Source organism: Gymnogyps californianus, chromosome 16, assembly GCF_018139145.2.
Source record: "Gymnogyps californianus isolate 813 chromosome 16, ASM1813914v2, whole genome shotgun sequence".
Taxonomy (NCBI): domain Eukaryota; kingdom Metazoa; phylum Chordata; class Aves; order Accipitriformes; family Cathartidae; genus Gymnogyps; species Gymnogyps californianus.
The window spans coordinates 1,478,355-1,493,626 of record NC_059486.1 but is presented as its reverse complement, the minus strand read 5'-3'; the positions used below and the strand labels follow the sequence as shown (position 1 = coordinate 1,493,626).

General features: G+C 65.3%; 3 protein-coding genes across 3 annotated transcripts; 2 read left to right on the top strand and 1 right to left on the bottom strand.

Moving 5' to 3' along the window:
• Window positions 1–487: 487 nt before the first annotated feature.
• On the top strand, window positions 488–739 carry LOC127023034 (coiled-coil domain-containing protein 157-like). Its single transcript, XM_050906919.1, has one exon. The coding sequence runs from the start codon at window positions 488–490 to the stop codon at window positions 737–739; it is 252 nt and encodes an 83-aa protein (XP_050762876.1).
• A 1,492-nt stretch (window positions 740–2,231) lies between these two features.
• LOC127022982 (coiled-coil domain-containing protein 157-like) lies at window positions 2,232–7,066 on the top strand. The gene is given in 8 exon segments (XM_050906872.1): window positions 2,232–2,386; window positions 2,688–3,430; window positions 3,755–3,832; window positions 4,185–4,375; window positions 4,534–4,701; window positions 5,280–5,448; window positions 5,922–6,061; window positions 6,989–7,066. Coding segments are annotated over 8 exon segments (1,722 nt in total).
• Window positions 7,067–8,917: 1,851 nt separating this feature from the next.
• RNF215 (ring finger protein 215) lies at window positions 8,918–12,845 on the bottom strand. The gene is made up of 10 exons (XM_050906803.1): window positions 12,582–12,845; window positions 11,820–11,948; window positions 11,421–11,492; window positions 11,258–11,343; window positions 10,510–10,564; window positions 10,087–10,191; window positions 9,821–9,937; window positions 9,608–9,745; window positions 9,238–9,340; window positions 8,918–9,099 (listed from the first exon to the last, which is right to left on the bottom strand). The coding sequence occupies exons 1-10, from the start codon at window positions 12,843–12,845 to the stop codon at window positions 9,077–9,079; spliced, it is 1,092 nt and encodes a 363-aa protein (XP_050762760.1). The 3' UTR covers window positions 8,918–9,076.
• Window positions 12,846–15,272: the final 2,427 nt, after the last annotated feature.

Genomic DNA, 15,272 nt, shown 5'->3' with positions numbered 1-15,272 from the left:
GCCACGAGCACGCGCAGGCCGCGGGCGACAGTCCACCGGCGGGGGCCGGCGGAGGGGCAGAACGCATGCGCCGTGGGAAGTGCCATTAGGGCGCCGCACGGGGGGGATCCCTAAAGGAGGAGGCGGGAGCGGGAGGAGCGTACCATTGCAGCGCGGGGGGCGAGGCCTCCAGGGCGGGGAGGGGCCTCCGAGGGGGCGTGGCCTGGGCGGTTGCCATAGCAGCAGGCGACGGCGGCGCGGGCCGGTGGGTTCGTGTCGTCGCCTCCCCGCACAGACCCGGGCCGGGCCCGGCGCCTCCTCGCCCCGGGACCCCCCGGTCCTCCCCGGTCCCCCGACCTTCCTGGAGCCCCCCAGCCCCGGGAGCCACTGTGCTGGTCCCCCTCCAGCGACCTGTCCCCCATAGGGCCGTCTGTCCGTCCCAGGCCTGGTGGCCCTGTCACAGCCCGCAGGCCGTTGCCCACAGGCCTGGTCCCACCACCTCAGCAGCATGGCGCACCTCCTGGGCCACCCCGGCTGCATGGAGAGCCTGCGGGCCGACCTGAGGGACCTGCAGGCAGCCATCGCCGATGTCTCCTCCCGGGTCGGGGCCGTGCGTTTCCCCTCTTGGAAGTTCCCTGATAAAGTGTCCTGCGACCTGGACCTGGCGGCGCTGCTGGAGCGGTACAGCTACACCGAGAACGACCCCGAATTCACCCAGCACTCCCACGTGGTGCTGCTGGAGCTGGTGATAGACAGGTGAGAAGGCAAAGCCAGCCCCAACCGCCCTTCTTAAAAGAAGCTTGGCTGGCAGAGCGGCTCCTTCCCCCCGGAGGGAAGGGGATGGTTGTGTGTCCAGCCTGTCGAATGCAGCCAAGTGTTTTGGATGCTTTTTTCCCACGCGTTTCCATGATAAGCAGTGCGCCAGCACTTCAGCCTCATGCTCTGCAGCTCTACGCTGAGTTTTAAAACCCAACTCCTTTCCCTGCACAGAGCTCAGAGCTACCAGCGCAAATGCTGGCCACGAAGGAGCAGAGCAAGCCGCTGCTCCGCCTGGGAGCTGAGGGCACCCGGGCAGATGGGCGCAGGCTCATTAAATTGCCCCCCCGAAGCCTTGGAAACACTCAGACAGGGCTGCACCTACAGGCCTGGGAGGCAAAAGCGCCTTTTGCAATCTGGGTGAAATAAATATGACTCTGTTTTAAAAGATGAGCCATTCCCATAGAGCTGTTGGCCCTAACAATTAGGGTTTGTTATCAGCAGCGTGGGTGCCCCAGATCTTTCGGGAGAGCTTAATTGTAGCCTCTAGGAAGTGGCTGGCTGCAAGCAGCGTGCGCAGCCTGCGTCCCAGCAGCTGCAGGAGGATTTTCATCCCACCAAATACTGCTCCGTGGAGTGATTCAGGTCTGGGGGGGGTCACAGGAGTGCTGATATCCACCCTCCTTTGCCAAACTCACTTTGTCCAGGGGATGGGGAGAGAGGACAACCTCCTTGCCTCGGCGCTGGCCCTTCAGGCTCACTGCGCTCTTAAACGCCAAGGGCCCTTTCCCCATTACAAAGACTCCGTTGCTCTAAGCTGTGTTTCCTTTCTGTCGAAGAAGACTGCTGCTGCTGCTTCAGAGCTTCACCGGCTACGCAGAAAACCTGCTCAGCGAGCGAGCCGTCCCCCCGGCGCGGGCAGTGGGACCCTGCATGTCCGCAGGGCTGACGGCGAGGAGGTACTGGTGCAGCATGCTGAAACTGGGGCCTTCTACCAGCAGCTCCTGGCCGAGGTGGGACATTTGGGGGCCCTGACACCCCACGAGCTGAGCGCAGGGGTCATGGAAATGGCCCTTGCCTCACCCCCCGTGATTTGAACCGTGCTGAGGTCACGGTCCTTCTCTGGGACGCCCTGTGACATGCGCGGTGGCCACGCCAGATGTGCTCCTGGCTCATGACCCTCCGAGTGCTGACCCGTGTGTCAGACAGGACACATCTGTCCCGCTCTGTCCCCTCCCAGCCTGAGTCCCTTCCCTCCTCTAACCACCGCTCCCAGCCATGCCGCTGGATCCAGCCTCCTCCAGGCCTCCACCAGGATCTCAGGATGAGCGAGCTTGGCTGTCCTTATTGCTTGGAAAAATACTCTCCTCCTGCCAACGTGCTGCCCCTGCAGCTCTGCCGACCCCACTGTTTGTGGGGCTGAGCTGGCTCAAACCAGTGAAATAATTTGTGGTAAAAACACTACAGCCCTCCCCTGCATTTTTTTTCCCCCCAAAATGATCCTTCTCATGGAAAAGTCTCGCAATAATTCATCTGGCATAACCAGGAGATAGTGCAGGAGGTGTGAAAGAAGGGACGGTCACAAGAAGGGGAGCCAGGGAGCGGGTTTCACTGCTGAGGCTTCCCGTCGTGAAAGCACAGCTCTGCTAAAGTAGCGGTGGCTGAAAAGCTGTCTGGCAGCTTGTAAAAATTCAATTCCCCCGTACCGCGCATCAGGGAGTGGGACGCAAATTCATTTTGCTTGTTAGCCATGTGCTTTGGTTGTAATGGAGCACGGTAAACAGGGAACCCGAGCGCTTGGTAGCTGTCCTCCAAGCTCGGGGAACTTCTCTCCTCCCAAGAGAAGGGCTCGCTGCCCTCATCGCCCCTTGGCTGCACTGATGTCCTGTCCCCACGCTTCACACCTCTGTATTTGGGCTCTTATGGATCATTTGCAGCCAGCTCTGATTGATATGGGCCCTGTTTTTGTTCTGTGCTCTCCAACAGAAGAAGGCTTGCAGGAAGGAGATCCCCACGCTGCAATCCACTCCCCAGGCTGGGAAACCTGAGAAGGAGCGCCTGAAACACTGCTTGCCTGATGTTTTGGAGTTAAGAACTTCCACAGAAGTTGCCCAGTCCACTTCTCTGTGCCTGTCATCGAGTGTCCGTGCACCGGACAGCGATGCCTCGGGCAGCTCCCAGCCCAGGGCTGCCCGCAGCATGGCCGAGAGCAGCCGCAACATCCCCACGCAGACGACTGGGTTGCCTCTGGGACCCTGCAACACCTGCGCCAGCGCCCAGGCCAGCCTCCGCGAGGTCGGCAAAGCCATCACCAGCATCTGCCAGAGCCAGAACATCCCCTCGGCTCTCAGCAGGTTCCAGGAGACGGTGGAGGAGACCATAGGGAGAATGACCCTCTCTGCAACGGACATGAGCTACTGGGCCTCGGAGCAGAGCAAGGATCTCTCCCGGATCAGCAAACACCTCCAGATGCTGCTGCAGCAGGTCAACCCTCTGAAGTCTGAGCTGGAAGAGTCGGAGAAACAGAAGGACAAGCTGCGGAAACAGGTTGAGGACTTTTCCCGGTTGCTTCAGGTGGAGAAGGAGACCCAAGCGCAGCAGAGGAAGGAGGCTGAGCAGAACCTGGAAGTAAAGAACAAAGAGTACGTAGAGGCTGTAGCCAGGCTGGAGCGGGACAAGGACGACCTACGGAGAGGTACAGTGCTGTTCCCAGCATCCCCTCCCAGGCCCATGGGTATTTGCAGGAGAACCATGGAATCTGTGGTCAAATCTTGATCCCACCACCATAAGCAGGGCTTTTGCCACTGATTTTGGTAGGCGCCGGGGCTGTTCCCCGCTGCGAGACTAACCCCAGACAGCAGGAGCTGGTTGTCCACGTCCTCTCACCGCCTCCTCCTTGCTGAAACACAGCACGATACAATCACTGGATGAAAAATGCTTTGGTGTGGCTGTTTGCTGCCTCCTTGGTTTAGTTTTTTTGAGGAGCTGTTTAATTAGTAGAGTTTTTGTGCTGATTTAGGAGCTGCTTTGCTGGAAGAGCGATTCTCCGCCTTAAAGGAAGAGCTGGCTGCGAAGCAGACTGCTGTGCAGGAGCTGGGTAAGGACCCCTGGGGCTCACCCAGCCGGCACATCTCTCCCCTGGCCTCGTTCCGATCTCACGAGTGTTTTACGCCCATGTAACTCCTGGCTCCCACAGAATCGGTCGGGTATAGCACTAGTGGGAGTGGGCAGAGGACGAGCCTCCTTCATAGCAGTGCCCAGACATCGCCCAGCACCAGAGTGGGCTCGTGCTGGTGCTGATGGAAATTCAGGGGGTCGCAGCCCTCCCGTCAGAGCTGCCTCCCCCTTGCCAGGGCCTGTGGAGGGCGTGGGGCCCCCTGAAGACACCTCATCCGCGAGCTTCTCCCCCTCCTGCCCAGCCTGGCCCAAAGGTGCTCTTGTCTCCCCAGAGGCCACCAAGACGACCTTGCTGGAGGAGATGAGGACCACAATGGTGGCCAGGAGCCAGGTGCTGGAGCTGGAGGAGAAGGTGCAGCTGCTCACCGGCCAGCGGGAGAGCCTGGGCCAGGAGCTGAGCACCACCACCACCCAGCTAGAGAAGGAGAAGGCCAAAGTGGAGAGCATGCTGAGGCACCAGGAGGTACGGCCAGGCCTGCTCTCCCCTGCTCCGGAGCTGCTCTGCAGCCCCGCAGCATGCTGTGGGAGTGGGCTGAGCGTGTGGGTGCCGCTGCCCGGTGTAAGGGCGATGGCGAGCGGGTTGCAACAGCGGCCCCACGCAGGCTCGCCTGCCCTGTACAGTCCCTGCAGGCCAAGCAGAGGGCCCTGCTGCGGCAGCTCGACAGCCTGGACCAGGAGCGCGAGGAGCTGCAAGCCAGCCTGGGAGAGGCCGAGGAGGACAAGGCCAGGCTGGCAGAGCAGCTGGAGGAGAGCCGGGAGCAGAGCGGGCAACAGCTCCGGGCGCAGCAGGTCAGTGCTGGCACCCAGCGTGTATCAGGGCTGCCAGGAGCGGGGCTCCCTGGGGAGCAGCTGGTGTGGGACACCGCTGTGCCGTGGGGGTGTCAGGAGCCACCCGCTGCCCCGTCCCCCACCCAGAGCCAGAGTTTTCCCAGGAGGGGGACTCTGGGACGCGGTATGACATTGCCACGTGGCCATCTCCTCCCGGGACCCCCTGGGGAAGATCCCTCTCCCTCGACCCCCGTGCAGACGAGTCTCCGCTGGTTTTCCCCACGGCCAAGGCAGAGGGGAGGAGCAGGAAGCGACTCCACAGGCTGCTCCCATGTCTCCAGCGTGCCCGTTCCTGGACACGCACCGTACTTCGTGGTCGGTGCTGCTGGTTCCAACACACACAGGGACCTTACAGCCGAGGCCCTGCACATTGTCACTGTCCACTTCCCGCTGCCATGGGACATCCTTATCACATAAGGAAAAGGAGGGAGCTTTCCTTGGGGGTCTAAGTACTCCCGTGGGACTCCCCGAGACTGTACCGTCCTGAGGTTTGGGAGCGCGCTCTGCCAACCTCACCGCCTCTCTGCTGTGCCCCACAGGAGCTGCTGGACGCACTGCAGCGGGAGAAGCTGAACCTGGAGCAGTCTGTCTCGGAGCTGCAGGCGAACGTGTCCAGGCTGGAGGAGCAGGCGCGGGAGCTGAAGGAGCGGGAGAGGCTTCTGGTGTTCTTCCCTGAGCTCCACATCCCCGCTGAGACGCAGTTTGAGAGTAAGGGAGCGGGCAGCAGTGCCCGCTTTCCCCGCAGTGGGCTTGTCCCTTCGGGTTCTCCAAGAGCTCGCAGGGGATCCTGCCGGCCCCGGCCCCACCAGCATTATTTGTACGCCGTTTGTCCCACTGATAGCCGGGAAGGGCTCAGGCCCTGGGCTGTGCTAAGCCGCTGCCCATCTTAACACGCCTCCCTACCTGGCTGCTGTTCATCCCACCTCCGGGCCAGGAAATAAAGCAGGGCCAGGGCATGGGCAGAGCTTTGTTTGCCCTCACGGTTTCAACTGGCACGGTTTCGGATCCCAGCTGCCACCTCCCAGGCTGTGCTGATGTTCCCTGCTTGGGGCAGGCTCCTTTCCAGCGAGCAGCCACCCCGCTCGGGAGGGAGGAGGGCTGCTGCCAACACCTCCGAGCAGGCAGGCAGCAGCGGGCTGAGCTCTGCCTCCTGCCGCAAGCACGTCGTATTTTGTTTACAGGCACCGGGAGCTTGACCGAGGACATGGAGAAGCAGCTACAGGCCAACAGCATCCGGATCAGGGTGCTGGAGCAGGAGAATGCGCGGCTCAGGTCTACGCTAGCCAAGGTGAAGGTGGCTGCTGAGCAGGGCGTGCTGAAGGTGAGGCTGCACCCAAGCCAGGGCGAGCTGGGTACCACGGGGGAGAGGGGCACACATGCCAGCGGGGTGCTGCGTACCCCAAGACCACCCCACGGCTCCTGGCACTGTCCCACATCCTCTGGGGACCGGTTCCCCGGTCGCGTACCCCTGCAGAAAAGGCTCTGGGTAGCAAAAGGCCGTGGGGCATCTTGCGCCATGTCCCCTGCGGCTCAGCAGCCGCTTCCCCAGCCTGCACGGGGCTGAGCTGGACAAAGCCGCTTCCAGAAGGGCATGAAGCTGGGCAGGAGCTGTGATCCTTCACCATCCCAGGGCCTGATCCTGCCTTCAGGAGCCCATCTCAACCTCAAGGCAGCTGAACCGGGTGCTCCCACTTGATGCTTTCTGAGTCAGAGCGACCAAGCCGATGCTGGGGCACTGCGGCGTGCACGGTGCCCGCAGCTCACAGCTGCCAGACCCAGACCCGCTCCGGCGCGTCCCCTGTGCCGGGCTGCAGCCAGGGGCAGCTCACCGGGCTCACTCGCTCCCTGGGAGCGAATGGCACAGGCATGGCAGCGCCAGGGCTTGCACCAGCCCGGCGTGGGGGCTGCTGCGACTCCCTTCCCCCGGGTCAGCCGCTCCGGCTCAGCCTCATTAGGTTTAGACCAGCTCTGTGGTTTTGGGGTGTGCCCACCCCACTGGGGCCAGGGCCTGGGCTCCTGCGCCACCGCGAGATCAGTCTGGTTTAACTGGTGTCGGCAGAGGAAAGCTGCTTGGCCGAGGTGCCGGGGCTGGTTCCCGGCTCCTTTACGTCAGCCCTGCTGTGGCCATTGCACCACCGTGCCACCGCCACCAGCTCAACGGTGACGGCCGCCCAGGTCAGAGCCCGAGGGGTGTGACCGGAGCTGAACGCGGTGAGGGGGAAATTTCACCCCCTCTTCTCTTCCCCAGCTCGTCCCGCAGACCCAGCTGTGGTCGCAGCTCAGCAGCCAGCGCGGCGGGGAGGCCGGCGGGCAGGACGCAGGGTGAGTAGGAACCCAGAGGAAGGGGCTGGGGAGCTTCCCTCTTCTTCCTCCCCTCTAACCGCTCCCACCACCCGCAGGCGGCTGAGCAGCCGAGGCAGCAGGGACAGCGCAGGGACGCACGGACGCACAGGCGAGGCCCGGCAGCGAGCTCCCGGCAGCCAGCGGTCAAAGCCGCTCTCGGCAGAGCCCACGTGCAAGGCCGGACCCTGCCTCTTGCTCCCCGCTGAGGGCCTGGTGCTCAGCCCCCCCGAGCCCAGAGGGAGATGGAGACCACATCCTCCCTCCTCTCACCGCATCGGTGGCCGTCGCAAATAAATGCTCACGAGCCTAACGCAGAACCGAAGTGCTCAACGAGCAGCCACCTGCCCTGCGGGACCTCACTACCTGTCCTTTGTGCATCACGAAGGCGCGTTCCCTTGGGAAACCCAGCCTCTCTGCCCGTCCCATCGACCCTGCACGCGGTGGGCGCAGGAAGCCCAGGGAAGAGAGTCCCCGCAGCAGCTCTGCCATGGCTCAGCTACCAGCCACCCTCCGGCTGTTGTTTCACTTTGTTTCCTGCAGGACTGCGGCACCGGCTGGGTCCCTGCAGTTTCCCGTTGTCCCTCTCCGTTGGGCAATGCTATGGTTAGTGGTAAAACCGAAGGTGACAGCGCAGAGGGCTGGGCTGGCGTGTCCCCTTCTCTTCACCCTCAGCACAGCGGCCCCGGGAGAAGCCCCGCTGCAGGGACCGGGGCTGGGGCTGGCTTTCCCCCCGGCACGGAGGCAAGGAGCCCTTGGGCGGGTGGGAAACGCTCCCTGGGCGTGCGGAGCTGCCCCTGCCCGGTCAGCTGAGCGGGGCCAGGGACATTCCTGGGTGCTGGAGCTCGGTCACCCACGGCTAAGCTGCTGCTGGAGTCCGCGGCGCAGCTCTGACCGTGCCATCAGCCGGACAATGCCTGGGCGCAGCGCAAGTTAGCTCACGCCAGGAACCGTTCCCAAGAGACGAGTGGGATGCGGCCACGCTGCTTGGCAGAGGAAGGCAGAGCTGGGCTGGGGATGAGAGGAGTCTGAGCCGCCCTTAGCTCGCCGGCACAGCCGCAGCCTGGGAAAGTGGCTCTCCCCGCGCTGCCGGCAGCCACGAAAGCCCAGAGGGGCTGGGGACCACCGAGCCACCCGCACAGGCTGGCCACGAACCCCTGAGCAACCTCGCAAGCCTCAGAGGGCGGCGGGAGCCACGCGGCCCCAACACGAGACACGGTCAGCCTGTCCTTGCTCTGTATTTAATAGAGACGGACGCGTGCGACGCTGCAGGCCAGCAGCCTCTGGCTACCGCGTGGAAGAGGAGCCGGTCAGGGCTCACGGCGAGTCCCCGGCCACTGCGGCACACCCGTGTTCGGTCAAAGAAGCCCTGTGTTTGGTCTCTGCAGCTGACTCGTGCCGTCTCTTCTAATAAATTAGTATAAATAAAGCGTCCAACGCCCCTGCCCTCCCGCAGCGAGTCGCCCAGCAGCCCTGCCAGCTCTGTCCCCGGCCCTGGCAGATCTGCCACCGCGGTGCAGAGGGGCTCACGCCGCGGCCAGGCCGCCCTGCCGGGCTCGGGTGCAGCACGGCCCCAAGCCGGGCTCTGCCCACCCTGCCACGGCCACCGGCAAATGGAAATAAAAAAAAAAAAAAAGACTTAGAAAAATTACTATGAGCAGGGAAAGAGTGCAGCCGGGCCAGGGCTCTCCCTGCCTCCAGCCTCCATGCCCCCACCCCGTTACACCCATGGGTGCCCCTGTAGCTTCCTTTCCCGGCACCCACTCCCCCAGCCCCCCCGGCACTGGCTGTCTGGACCCCCCCCCCCACCCCTCTACTCACACCCAGCAGGGAGAGCCCCGAGATCCTTCACTCTCCAAACGGCCGGGCGCTGCGCCGGGCACAGCTGCGCCGAACCCGCTCCGGCAGCGAGCGCCGCTTGCCGAGCACCCCTTGCCCCCCTCCCTCTCCCCGGAGCGGCGATGGGTCTGTCCCTGGAGCGCATCCGTCGGGCCAGCTAGCTCTCCGTGCAGCAGTTCCCTGGAAAGGAGAAGGATGGAGGGCCATGGCACGGAGAGCTTCGGGGGGGGCTCCGATTCCTCCCCAGCCCTCGTCCCGGCACAAACGCGCTCCCTGGTCGCTGCGGGGGGCACGGCCGGGCGCCGGTGTGGCTCTCACCCAGGATGTTGCGCTTGCAGAGAGGGCAGGTCTGCTGCAGGAGGAGCCAGGGGTCCACGCAGTCCCGGTGAAACTCGTGGGAGCAGGGCAGCACCCGCAGCCACTGCGGGGAGGGAAGCGGACAGCAGACGTGAGCGGAACCCGGCGGGGGTACCGTGCCGGCGCCGGCTGGGCCGCAGCCCTGCCTCCATCGCGCTGCCCGAGCGAGGGGGACGATCCTCTGCCACGCGGCTCCCCGACAGGGACACCCCGGCCCCGGCAAGCGAGGGGAGGCTCAGCAAAGGGATGGCACGAGCACGGGTGACCCCAAGCGGTGACCAGGATGGGGTTCAGGCCTCCCAGCGCAGCACCAGTCCCCCCCAGTCCCTACCTGGCTCTTGTGAAACTGGTCCAAGCAGACGGCGCAGCTATCGATCTCGCAGGCCCGGCTCCGGAGCGGTTTGCCGGGATGGTACCGCCGGGTTTTCAGTGCCGACAGCCGCCGCCGAATGTGCTGCTTCAGGTCCAGCTGCGAAGACAGAGCAGAGGGTCAGACCCCGGCTGCCCGTCTCCCCGGCGAGGAGCAGAGCGGAGACGTTCCCACCTCGGCATCCTGCTCCGACGGGTCTTGCCGCGACTGCCGCTGGGCCTGCACGATCACCCCGGTGCAGAGGAGCAGGGCGATCAGCAGGATGGTGTTCCACAGCTGCTGGAGGTACTTCTGCAGGAACAGCGCCGGTGGGCAGTCAGGAACCGGGGCAGGGGCCGAACCGGAGACCCCCGCTCCACTCCCGGCCCCGCCATCACCGCTGCCCCCACGCCAGGAACCCCGGCTACGTGAGGAGCCTTTGCCGGCGCCGGCACACGTACCTGGACCTGCGAGCTGTTCTCCCCCGTGCAGATGACCCCCTGCCACTCCCCATAGAGACCCCCTCGGGAGAGGCCGCAGGTCGACCACAGGGTGAGGGTCACTCCCTACAAGGCAGGAGACGGCATTGCCGATGGCCGTGACGGCTCGCGGCGCTGCCCAAGGCCCGGGGGGGGGCCCGCCGTGCCGGGTGGATCACACGAGTCGAGGGGAGGAGGAACCGCCGGCGGCTGCCAGCTGCCCCGCTCCCACGGAGAGAGTCTCTGGGGAAACCGAGGCACCGGCAGCTTCAACAGCCTTCGTGGATCTGGCTCCTGCTCCCTGCAGCTCAGCTTCCCCATCGGTCGGGGAAGGCTGGCTGGGCACAGCCGTGCCCCTGCCCTCCCACCAGGAGAGGAAGAGGAGGAGGAGGAGGACCTACATACCAGGTTCTCCAGCAGCACCGCCTGGTACGTGATCTTCGCCGTAGCCCGGAGCCCCCTGTGAGCAAAAGGCGAGAAGAGCGTCAATCCCGTGGGCACAGCAGGATCCGGCCCGCAGCACCCCAGTGCCAGGGAGCACCCCCTTCCCCGCAGGGACGGGCAGCCCATGCTGAGCTGTGGGAGAGGGGGGGCCACCGGGGACAGAGGATCGCACAGGGGAGGTGACGGCGCTTCCCAGCCGTGCCCAGCCCTCTGAGCGACCCTGCACAGGTCTCTTCCTCCCAGCACCGTGCCTCAGTTTCCCCACCTGCGACACCACAGTACCGATACCGATTTACCACGTATACGAAGGACCGAATGGGTCCTAACACTGTCGGCAGTGGGGATAAACACCGACAAAGGCAGTGGGGATGCTGGTGTCGTGCTGATAACCCGCCGGTCTGGCTAATTTGTACTAAAGATCTTGGCCGAGGCCACTGTCAGCCCCTGCCGCCGCGCGGGGACCCACAGAAGGGCTCAAGCCCTGCGAAAGGGCTGGATCTAACTCAAACCCTCCCTGGAAACACGTGTCTCAGCCCCAGCTGGCCTTCGCACAGCGGAAGCTCGACACCAGCCCAGCAAACGCGATGCGCTGTGGGAGAGGCCCCCCCAGGGCAGCCCCTGGCTGTCACAGCCAGGCAGGGGACCAGGCCGGGGACCAGGCGCCGAGCTACGGCTCTCGCCCAGCCTCTCCCGCTGCCCCAGCCCGTACCGCAGCAGCGCTCCCAGCAGCTTGGTGACGTTGTCCGAGGACTGGATCACGATCACAGGCTTGGCAAGAAGCTGGGAAACATCCAGCTGCACCGGAGAGGAAAGCAACAGCCGTCAGCGAGGCATGAGACCGGCTCGGGGACCCGCCGCCGGGACTCTCCTACCTCCCGGATGGCGTTCTGGTTCAGCGCCAGGATGAGCAGGGCTGACGCCCCCAGCACCAGGGCTCGCTTCATCTGCGGAGACAGAGGGTACAGGCTCAGAGGGCAGGACAGGCAGGAGGACGGGCAGCTGGGCCATGCCCTCGTTCAGCTCCCGTCCCACTGCAGCGAGCAGGCAGCACCCGGTGCCTCTTTGCCCTGGCTGAAGTATCAGAAGGGACCCAAGAGGGGCTGGCGCTGCCCGGGAGCCCTGTCAGGGACCCCCCTGCCACCAAGCACAGGCCAGGACCCCCCACATCTGGTGAGGAGACACCCCAGGAGGTGCCCTGGGCTTGTGACCAGCAAACGCCATGGCAGCCCCTGGGCCAGGCGGAAGGGACCTCAGGCCAGGTGGAGAGTCACCTTGCTGACGACGGCGGCGGTGAAGGACTCCTCCTTGGCGCCCCGGGGGACCTCGGCTGGTTCCTCGCCCACCGGCACCACGCCGATCCAGCTGTCGGCAGCACCCAGCTCGGGCTCCGCATCTCCCACCTGGAGGGCACGGCAGCGTCAGTGGGGGCGAGAGCCGGGATGGACGCCCGAGGCTCAGGGCACCCCCAAAGCACCCCCACGTCCCCGGGTGCCCTGGGGAGCTGGGCACTGCGCGGGGACGGGGACAGCAGCAGGGGTGGCACAGGGGACAGGACCTGGCCCCCGCTACCCCCCATCCCTGCCCGCACCTCCCCTCTGCCGCTGGGCACCCCCGGCCAGCAGCACCCCGTTGCTGCCTGCCCCGGCCTGTGCCCCCCAGTGCCCACTGCCTCTGGGAGCCCACCGACCCCCCATGACCCCCAGTGTCCCTGGCCTCCCCACCAAGCCCCACTGGGCCTCCCAGTGCCCTCCAGTTCCCACTGCTCCCCTCTCCCCATTCCCTCCCAGTGCCCACAGCCCCCCCCCACTCCCTCCCACATTGCCCACAGTTCCCCCCAGTGCCCACTGCCCCCCCAATGTCTCCCAGTGCCCCCCAGTTCCCACTGCTCCCCCCCGCCATTCCCTCCCCAGTGCCCAAAGCCCCCCCCCTCCAGCCCCCCGGCGGCCGGTTCCCCCGGTGCCCACAGCCCCCCCAGTGCCCGGCTCCCCCCCCCATGCCCACAGCTCACCCCCCCCCCCGGTGCCGGTGCTCACCAGCAGCAGGCGGCCGCGGATCTCCTCCTCCTCCTCCTCCCGTGGGGTCCCTCGGCCCGGCCCGCCCCGGCCGCCCCCCGCCCCCAGCACGGCACCGCGCAGCGTGTAGGAGCCGCCGGGCCCCGCGGCCGCCCCGGCCCCATCCCCCGGCCCGGGCCCGGCCACCGCCACCTCGACGCGGGCGGCGGGCACCGGCCCCGGCCCCGGCCCGCCCCGGCAGAGCGCCAGCAGCGGCGCCAGCAGCGCGGCCCTCACCGCCGCCATTGTCGCGCCGCGTCCGCAGCGCCCCGCCCCGCCCCGCAGCGCCCCCTGCCGGCGCGGAGGACCCGCCGCCCCGCCGACCGCAGCCAGGGGCCGCCCGAGAGCCCGCGGCGGGAGCGGGAGCGGGAGCGGGAACCGGGACGGGGATGCGGGCAGGGACAGGGATGGCGATGGGGGACAGGGATGGGGACCGGGACGAGGACAGGGACCGGAAGAGGCACCGGGAGAGGGACAGGGACCAGGACGGGCAGCGGGACCCGCACCGGCAGCGGGACAGGGACAGGCACCGAGACTGGGACCGGCACTGGGACAGGGACAAGGATGGGCACCGGGACCAGGAAAGCGACTGGCACCAGGAGAGGGACAGGGACGGGGACAGCGCCAGGCGTGGGGACACGGCCCCACACGGCCCTGCTTCCCTGTGGATGCAGGGGCACACGGGGATACCACGGGGACGCAGGGACACGGGTGCACAGGGGGGGACAGCCACGGGTGCACGGGGACGTGCGCAGCCCTGCACACAGACACCCCCATCCGTGCACCCCATGGCCACGGCCGGCCACGGCCAAGGCACAGGTGTGGGCACACGCCTGGGTGACACGGGCACACGCCAACACCCGAGTAACCCAAAATCCAACTGCCCCCCCCCCCCCAGCACCCCTTGACCGTCCCCATCCCAGCAGGTGCCAGGCAGCCCCACCGGTGCCACCATCCCAGCCCCACTCCAGCCACGTGTGCCCGGCACATGTGCCGGTGGGGGGATTTGCCAGGAGGATTAGCCGCCGCACGGGCCCCAGCGCTGACCTGCTTTTGGCAGGGGCCACGCCGGGGACAGGGACTCGGTGCTGTGGCATCCCAGCTCCCACGGCTGCCGGATGCCGGCGGTACGGGTCTGGGTGTGTCCCCAGTGTCCCCCGTGTCCCCAGACATGTTGCAACCATGGGGGTTTAATCACAGGGCGGGCAGGGCCCCTCTGCCCACGGCCAGGAACCAGAGCCGGTTTAACCACACGGCAAAACATCCCTATCGCCATGGGTTCGGCTGTGCCGTAAGCAACAGCCTGGAAGCCAGTCTGGCTCCGGGGCTGGGCCGGGAAAGGCGGTCACCGATGTGGGGTCCTGTGTGGCTTCAGTGGAGAAGCCCAAAATGGGAGCTTGGGGGGCTGCTACCCCACGGAGGGGACACGAATGTGGGACCTGCATCGTGGGACACACACAGGTTGTGAATGGCTCGGTGGAGCATCCATAGGTTCATGGGGTACGAATGGCTCCATGAGACATCTACAGCTCCAAGGGACATGTATGGCTCCACGGGATGCTTATGGTTCCATGCAACATGGGTGGCTCCATGGGACATCCATAGGCCCATGGGACATGCATGGCTCCGTGGGACAGCCACAGCTCCAAGGGACACATATGGCTCCACGGGACATGCATGGCTCCTTAGGACATCCATAGGTCCATGGGACATGCTCTGTGGGACATGCGGAGCTCCATGGGACATGCACGGCTCCATGGGACACAGGTGGCTCCAGGAGACATCCATGGCCCCATGGGTGTCATGGTTTAACCCCAGCCGGCAACTAAGCCCCACGCAGCCGCTCGCTCACTGCCCGCTTGGTAGGATGGGGGAGAGAATCGGAAGGGTAAAAGTGAGAGAGCTCGTGGGTTGAGATAAAGACAGTTTAATAGGGAAAGCAAAAGCTGGGCACGCAGGCAAAGCAAAACAAGGAATTCATTCCCTGCTTCCCACCGGCAGGCAGGGGTTCAGCCATCCCCAGGAAAGCAGGGCTCCATCACGTGTAATGGTTACTTGGGAAGACAAACGCCATCACTCCGAACTTCTTTTTTCTGAACCCCTTTCCTTCTTCTTCCCCCAGCTTTATAGGCTGAGCATGACATCATATAGACTGGAATATCCCTTGGGTCAGTTGGGGTCAGCTGTCCCGGCTGTGTCCCCTCCCAGCTCCTCGTGCACCCCCAGCCTCCTCGCTGGTGGGGTGGGGTGAGGAGCAGCAAAGGCCTTGGCTCTGCGTAAGCACTGCTCAGCAGTAACGAAAACATCCCTGTGTTATCAACCCTGTTTTCAGCACAAATCCAAACCACAGCCCCTACCAGCTACTGTGAAGAAAATTAACTCTCTCCCAGCCAAAACCAGCACAATGGGCCATCCACAGCTCCGTGGGCCATCCACAGCTCCAAGGGACATGTACGGTTCCATGGGACATCCACAGGGCCATGGGACACGGATGCCTCCACGGGACTTGTACAGCTCCATGGGATAGCCACGGCTCCCTGGGACACGGACGGCTTCATAGGACATCCATGGGTGCGTGGACATGCACAGCTCCGTGGGACACGCACAGCACTCCTGGGAGGGGACAGTGGGGACGGGGGAACCTCCCCCTGCTCGGGACCCCCACCGGAGCAG

Coding starts and splice junctions, on each gene's coding strand:
- LOC127023034 (XM_050906919.1), top strand. CDS start 488: ATGGCGCACCTCCTGGGCCACCCCGGCTGCATGGAGAGCCTGCGGGCC.
- RNF215 (XM_050906803.1), bottom strand. CDS start 12,845: ATGGCGGCGGTGAGGGCCGCGCTGCTGGCGCCGCTGCTGGCGCTCTGC. Junction 9,341..9,607: donor ACCAGTTTCACAAGAGCCAG/GTAGGGACTGGG, acceptor CCCTCCCCGCAG/TGGCTGCGGGTGCTGCCCTG. Junction 9,100..9,237: donor CTGCAAGCGCAACATCCTGG/GTGAGAGCCACA, acceptor TCTCCTTTCCAG/GGAACTGCTGCACGGAGAGC.